Source organism: Durio zibethinus, chromosome 3 (genome assembly GCF_047325235.1).
Source record: "Durio zibethinus cultivar Kanyao isolate XHJ-2024 chromosome 3, ASM4732523v1, whole genome shotgun sequence".
Lineage (NCBI taxonomy): Eukaryota > Viridiplantae > Streptophyta > Magnoliopsida > Malvales > Malvaceae > Durio > Durio zibethinus.
This window is the reverse complement of record NC_143164.1, coordinates 32,833,902-32,841,364: the sequence shown is the minus strand read 5'-3', so window position 1 is coordinate 32,841,364 and position 7,463 is coordinate 32,833,902. Positions and strand designations below refer to the sequence as shown.

At 34.9% G+C, this 7,463-nt stretch overlaps 1 protein-coding gene across 1 annotated transcript; it reads right to left on the bottom strand.

Moving 5' to 3' along the window:
- Nucleotides 1-466: 466 nt before the first annotated feature.
- LOC111283758 (putative indole-3-acetic acid-amido synthetase GH3.9) lies at nt 467-3,713 on the bottom strand. The gene is made up of 4 exons (XM_022872371.2): nt 3,367-3,713; nt 3,143-3,244; nt 1,460-2,283; nt 467-1,196 (listed from the first exon to the last, which is right to left on the bottom strand). The coding sequence occupies exons 1-4, from the start codon at nt 3,654-3,656 to the stop codon at nt 625-627; spliced, it is 1,788 nt and encodes a 595-aa protein (XP_022728106.2). The 5' UTR covers nt 3,657-3,713; the 3' UTR covers nt 467-624.
- Between the last annotated feature and the right edge of the window lie 3,750 nt (nt 3,714-7,463).

The window sequence follows — 7,463 nt, the reverse complement described above, 5'->3', positions numbered from 1 at the left end:
TTGTCCTCCAATTTTTTTCACCAAAAGAAAAGGCTGAACGGCTGAAAATCACAATTAATCATTGTATACGAAGCACTATAAGTTGAATTACCTGAATAACTAACGCCTACTTATCTAAATTAAGTATTTGTTTGTGATAATATTTCTTGCTTCCTTCAAACTATATATTTTTTTTTTTAACTTTTTATAGTTAGGACAGAAACTTCAGAATTGAAACTTCTTTTTGGAGACAGAGTGTCCATTATCAATTTATTAATACCTTGGTAGAAATTCAAAGTGGCATTTAAAGCCGTAAAGAGGATTAAGAAGTGTAATCTGATCTTTAATCACTTTAACACATCCAAGAAGGGTTTGAAAAGGTTAAAGTTTAAAGTTATAATCTGATCTTTTCATCAATATGACAAACTTCTGCAAAATTTATGGGACCAAGGTAGAAAATAGAAAATATTCAATTGCACATAAGATGAAAATGACAGGTTGATTCGATGACACAAATATAGCATTGGGCCATACAATCGCTTGTGATGCAATCCATTAGAAACAACAACAATAATTTACCTAGCTAGACAGAGAAGATAAAACAAACCAAACCAAACAAAACAAAACAAAGTTGGAATTCGCGAATTAGCCATTCAAGGGAATCCATTTGGGATCTCTGGGACTACAGAGCGATACCAAGACATGAGAATTAAGCAACTTAAGAGCAGTACTAGATTTGATGCACCTTGGTGTTTTATACTGATTGATTGAGCCCCCTTGGTTAATGAAGAAATCCATCAACGCCTCGAATGTTCCAGGCTCGACCACCCGTATCTCAAGTGGTCCTACAGTCTTTTCCCGGCTACGGCATTGCCTGTAAACATAATCGAGCTCTTCTTCCACAGTAATGCAACATTCTTCTAGAAGCTTAGCATCAATTGAGGTGGCTGAGTCTACCATTTGAATTTCCCAGAAGAGTACATAGTGTCCAGGGACAGAGGATGTATCAGCATAGCTGGTGTATTCCACAAGCAAAGCGTTGTAGGGTTCTAACAATTTTTTTGCTGTGGTGACACTTCTTTGAAGATCTTCCTCGTTGGTTTTGTCATTGTCGATACTAAGCACAACATTTCTCCTGCAGATGAATCGGAATTGTGGGGCTTGATTGTGAAATCCAGCTACCTGGAGCACATCTCCAATACGATATCGACACAGACCTGAATTATTAACCAAGCGTCAACTACTCAGATGGTGACAACTACGATAGCAACATTGAGAGACATTTCTGTTCTAGAAAAGAATTGTTTAATTGCGACTAAAAAAAGAAAATCTGTTGTCAAGCAAACTAAAGGAAACATGAATTTTCTTGTGGAATTAATGTGAATTTGAAAACTGAAGGACAGAATCCCTGAGATCCTTTTTGGTCTAATTAATTATCTTAACAAGAAACAAACGCTTTTAAAGAATCTTGTGTTCTTACCAGAAAAAGTAGTAACCACCAATTCATAATAGCATCGGACTTTAACATTCACCAAATCCACAAGCTTGTCATTCGACACCCCTTCCTCTTCATCTATATCCATGGAAAGTGTCCCATTTTCTCCCAATGGTAAAAATTCAAAGTAACCCATGTTAGGCAAGAGGGTAAATGCTACTTCGGCAGGGTCACATAAAGGTTTCAAGTTGACACCAAAGTAACACTCGGAGGAAGCATACATGGTACAGACCAAGGGCAACTTCCCTGCACTGTAATACTCAAGAGCTGGTATATACTGTGCCATGGAGCCAGTGACTACAGCCTCAATGTACTTGGCCCTAGGCCAAAGGTGACACAGTATTCCTTTCCAAGATGGACGGCTACAAATGCCCTCAATCTCATCAGCTAGATGGGGGTTAGGTGATGATAGTATGGCTATCATTGAAGACCGGCATGCAGGGTCTATGATTGAAAGGTCAAGCTGGCCAGTGCGGATGTCATTGCATAGTTGAACCCATTTACGCTCAAGAAAAGAGATGACTCGAAGAAGAGCCGATGCAAATACAGCCCCTAGCCGCATGACCTGGTGACGATGGACTAGACCAGCTAGCAACTGGCAGTACATGCTTTGGTAGCTATCATTGCACAAGATGACTTGACCTGGGCTTGTAAAATCGTTAAATGGATCTCGTGTTCGGCACTTGAAGTGCTTGCTCTTGTAGTAACTGGTCAACACGGTCCGAAATGGCAGGCCACAAGGTGTAGAAGTTTCAGCCTTGACAAAGTATAGATACATGGCCTTGCCCTCATCAAGACCGGAAATGTACCTGAAAATAAAAAATGTTAAGACAGGGATCATTTTAGCCAAACATCAGCATATCATGGATAAATCAATCTTAGTGTGTGCTTATTGAGAAATTTTTTTTTTTTATGATTATTATATATGAGACATTATAATAATGCTTTTATTAACCTAAATGTAGAAGTGATGTCTCCCTACGCAAAAAGTCTCAACGCAGATGGAAGCAAGTTTTTTTCATGTATTACACGCCAACTTGCACTAACTTTTTATGTCGAAAATACAAGAAAGCGATAGTGAGATGAGGGACTAAAACTAATTGTACTAATACTTTTCTGACCTAAAAGGAGAAGGGCATTATGCATAGACCCAAGATGCTTTCACTCTTAAGAGGCTTTCTCATGAAATAACTCCCACATGGTTAACCAATATTTGTTTTGACCTGAAAAGTTTTGGCGGCTTCAACGCAAGTACGGGTTATTTTCTAAAAGGTCTGAGTTAGCAGCAAATTCTTCTCACAATCTGGTTAATGGATGGTAATGTATACCCTTCAAGCACTATACAGTACGGCTTATCTGCATCAAATCATGCCATCCTTGGACCTCGCTCAGAATGGAGAATCCAAAACTTATGCTGGATGGGGAAGATCCAATTAACTTTTAAACAAAAAACATGGGATAACATCTCAATAGCAAAGTGATAAAAGGAAGCCAGCCACTTCAAGAAAGAACAGATGGTTGAAGAAACCCTTCCATGAGGGTATTAAAATGCTATCCAGTCAAATACGTGAACAAACACGCATGCACGCACAGTCACAGACACATTGATGAAATTAATGGAAAAAGATATAGAGGAAAAAAGGAAAAAGGGAAAAGATGTAAGGTAACTGGTTCATAATTGGCATGATGAGATTATAAAGAAAGGTGCGACGGTCGAGATCTTCTGCTATTGATGGCATTATTTTAGGCTCTCCAGCAGAGGTCCCTGAGCTGCAAATTGAGAAACATGTTTCAATTAACTTACAACATAGGGCAGATAATATGTCCAACAGTTAGAAAAAATAAACAATCACTAATAGTACAAAGATTGGAAACAGTAAGAGAGAGGAAACCTGCACAGCATTTCAGTTATGGCCTGACCAGTAATGAGGGAAGAGTCTTCACCATTAGCAATTCTCTGGATATAAGGGTAGATATTCTTGTAGGTAATAACCGGGACACAACTTCTAAACTCAGAAACATCTTTAGATCCTTTCATATACTTATTCAAATACTCAGTTGCCACATTTCGCTCTAATATTTCTTTCAAGATGCCATGCTGTACTTCACCAGCCTTTGCCGTTAACTTTTCAATCTCCTTCAAGGCATCCTCACCCTTATACTCCAGTTTCTTCCCATCCATATTATTGATAAAAAAGCGAATGAGTGGAAAGTCTAAAGAAGAAATAAGAAGAGCAATATTTCTGGATCACAACTTACAAACTAGGTCTATATATAATAAGTATGGTTTTGTCATGTTCCTGTTGAATGATGGATATATTTTCTCTCCACGTCATTACAAGCCGATAATCAGAAGCAATATTGTGCTGATTTCTTTTTGTTTTGGATAAATTGATATTGCGCTGATTTGATCTGTACTGTGGACCCTCAGTTGTTTTTCTTGATTAGAAAACAATGACCTCATCCAACAATTTAGTGGAAATGATTTTCATGAATTGTACAATTATTCAATTAAATAGCCCATGATTTAATGATTCAAGAGAGCAGATTATAGTTATTCTATCAGTCATTTGATAAAAAATGTTAAAGATAGGTGGAAAGAATGTACGTACCTCGAAAAGTTGTAACCACTGATCACGATATTGTCATTTGCGCAATAGTATTTATACTGGTTCTTCAAATTTGATTGCAGATAAACGTGATAGATTTCAAAAAACAGATAGTATATTCTACATATCATGGACATTGTCAAGATTGTTAGCATCTGGTTCTAGCTCTAACATCACATATTGTCCATAAAATGGAGCTTTTTCACATTTCTTTTCCCCATAAAAGCCAAGAAAATCATTCTCCCTCCATTTAGTATCTGTTCTCTTTCTCATCCTAAACAACAATATGAAGAAACCATTTGTTGCTGTATAAATCATATTGTTGTTTAGAATATGATGTTAATCAAAAGTCTAGGGGTTAAAAAGCTGCCATAGAAAGATCATTCAAAACAAGAGTCAAGTTGCAGGTATAAAATGGTCAATCACAGCATTCATTAACAAAAAGTTATTCTTCAATGCCATATAAATAGCACGGAAATGAACTGCAAGAAATTCTAGCCTTGTCCTCAATGATAGAATTTAATCAAAAGCTCCTGAAGGAAATCAGAAACAATCTAGACCGTTCAATCAAATTTGAGATGCTCGAGGGGATTGCCACAAAGAAATATCCTTGCAAAAGAGCCTCTAACATGCATTATCAATATCTTTAGAACATATGCCATTCAGTAATATTGTGTCTGCCGCTTATGTTTTCAGAATGGTGAGAGACACGTATGCTTAGGTAGTGCCAACAGGCCCAACAATGGCCCTTTCCCTCCCCACAAGAAAATTTTGCAAAACATTGCTGTTGTCGCAATACTAACCTTTTTTCCATATCTGGGAAGCTTTGTGATGATGCAGAAGAAAGTAATTAACTAGGAATTATTTTCCAATGACTATCTAATTGGAACACGTGGCATACCAGCTTTAAGAAAAAGGTAGGTTTTTTTTTTTTTATTTTTTATTTTTTGGAAATGATGTGAGGATGAAAAATGTCTTTCCATAAACTTTAGCTCATTGATCAAGGTGACTCATTTAACTTTAATTTTGCTCGTGATATCGTGAGACAAACACTGTTGCTGTCCAATTTAAATGGCCATTAACACTTTGGCTTCTCAGTGTTCGTCGAATCCACTGCTTACCTAATCAGTGTCAACTCTGTGGGAGTACTATCTTAAACATTTTAAGGTTCATGAAACATAAACCCCAAACTGATGATAGAGAGATTCCTCTTAGATTGGGTTGTTAAAGCAATTCCAAAACCAAAAATCCTGGTTGTCTGAGACAACTAAATCATCTTAAAATATCAATATATTTGTTTTTGTTACGCTAAAAAGCTTCAATCCAATGACATCAACGAAAGCGAATTCAAACAATCGATCAAACATACAAGAAATAATAATTTAACGTGGTTCTACTTAACCAACCTACAAATATCAAATCAAACACTCATAATCAATACTTATAAACCCTTTCAATCATCTCTAATCTTACGAAGTATTTTCAACCCAAACAAATATATACTTATATGTATCCCTTCAATAAAAACAAACGCATATCCATATACACCCACACATCATATTTATGCAGATTATTTCAATCTCCTTTAGTGCACTCACAAACATATACTATACTTATGTTGATCATCTCAATCTCTTATAATCTACTAACAAACATATAAACATATTCACTTATAATAAGATGTAAATCTCCAATAATCTTATGGAGTATCTATTTTATTAAAATCTTATAACTCTCTTACATCATTTTTTTATAACTAATTTTATAGAGATTTCACTTATTTATAAATATACAAACTTGCTTATCAAAAATAATTTTCTTTTTAGAATTTTTTTTTTGTAAGTCTTTTTATCTTAATAATGAAATTTGAGCTACTATTCCTAACAATATTAAAAATATTTTTTTCTAGATTTGAATCATGCAAGCTTCAATAAATGAATTTTAAAAAAATACCTTAATCACCATCAGACAAAGAATTGTGCAAGTTTTCAAGTCTAAACCACTGAGCTTTGTCCTTGAAAATGAGCCAAACAACTAGGTTACCTACTTTTTTTTTTTTTTACAAATTTTATTTATCAAAGTAAATCTCATGTAGACAATCGGGATCAATCCAATTCTTTAATTAACCAAAGTAAAAATAAAATATCACTAAAAGATTTAATTCCGCTCTAACAAATGAAATGCCTTGGTTTCATCCTGGTGTTCAGTAGGCAGCAAATCTGGAAGTTCTTAGTTTTACTGCTTTTTCCTTTCTTACCACACTACACCAGTGAAAAATCATATGAACTAATCATGGTTTTTACAATAAATGCAAATTCTTATTTTGTTTCCCAGGGAGAGTAGAAATTTTTTTTCTTAACATAAGTTGCTTCTGAGTTTTTAACTGAACTCTCAACAAAATTCACTTTATCATTGTGAAATTTATTTATTCCACAGAAGCTCATATTATGCTGATTTTGAAGTAGTTATTTCAAACCTTGTTCTATGTATTCCACGCAGAAGGCAGCGCCATGGTAACTTGGTGAGATGCCAGAAGCCTTCCTCTCAAGTATTTGGTCCTACTATAACCCTCATGTCTCAACACTACTAAACCAGCGCGATCTCCAAAACTCATCTATCAAAAAAGATATTCTGAAGCACCTAATTTTCCAAACTGTGCCATATTTGTGCTAAATCTTGAAAAAAAGAAGGTAGCACATTCAGAGATAAATTAGACTGTGTAAGCATAATGTCAAATGCTAAGAATCATATTATGGATCATATAATTCAATAGGAAAAATACCTCAAAAACATGCAAACTTAAAGGAAAAACTAAGTGGATTAGTGATCAGTGAGATTGAGAAGAATCTTGCTTACGTAGGAGGCAAAAGACCTAAAGTGGAAAGCACACCATCAATTATACCCTATTGCTGCTTTTCTGGACTCCATTTTCCTCTTCTGCCAGGGACAAACAAAGAATTTGTCAGCATCTGCAGCAATATTACTCATGATTGTCAGCATAATAAACTTTCTTTTAATAGGTCAGCTAATTTTTATCAGTTCACTTATTAATTATTTCAGATATACATTTTTTTTTCTTTCCAACATATTTCCTCAAGGTCTGAGGCAGCATTATAACTCTTTTACAGCTCAAAAACACGGTAATGAACCATTTTAGGAAAGATTGAAAATGTCTATGATGCAAATAAAATCATTCCAGTGTCATTCTTAATCAATGGATTGACTTGGTAGCAAGGTTAATTTAATTTAAGCATATACTTCAAATAAAAAAAAATTACATATACGTGCTAGAAAATTTTGAGGGGATAATAGATCAAATATATTTAATATGCAAAACAGAATTATAAGATCAGAGCATAGCCTGATCAAGTTATTTACAT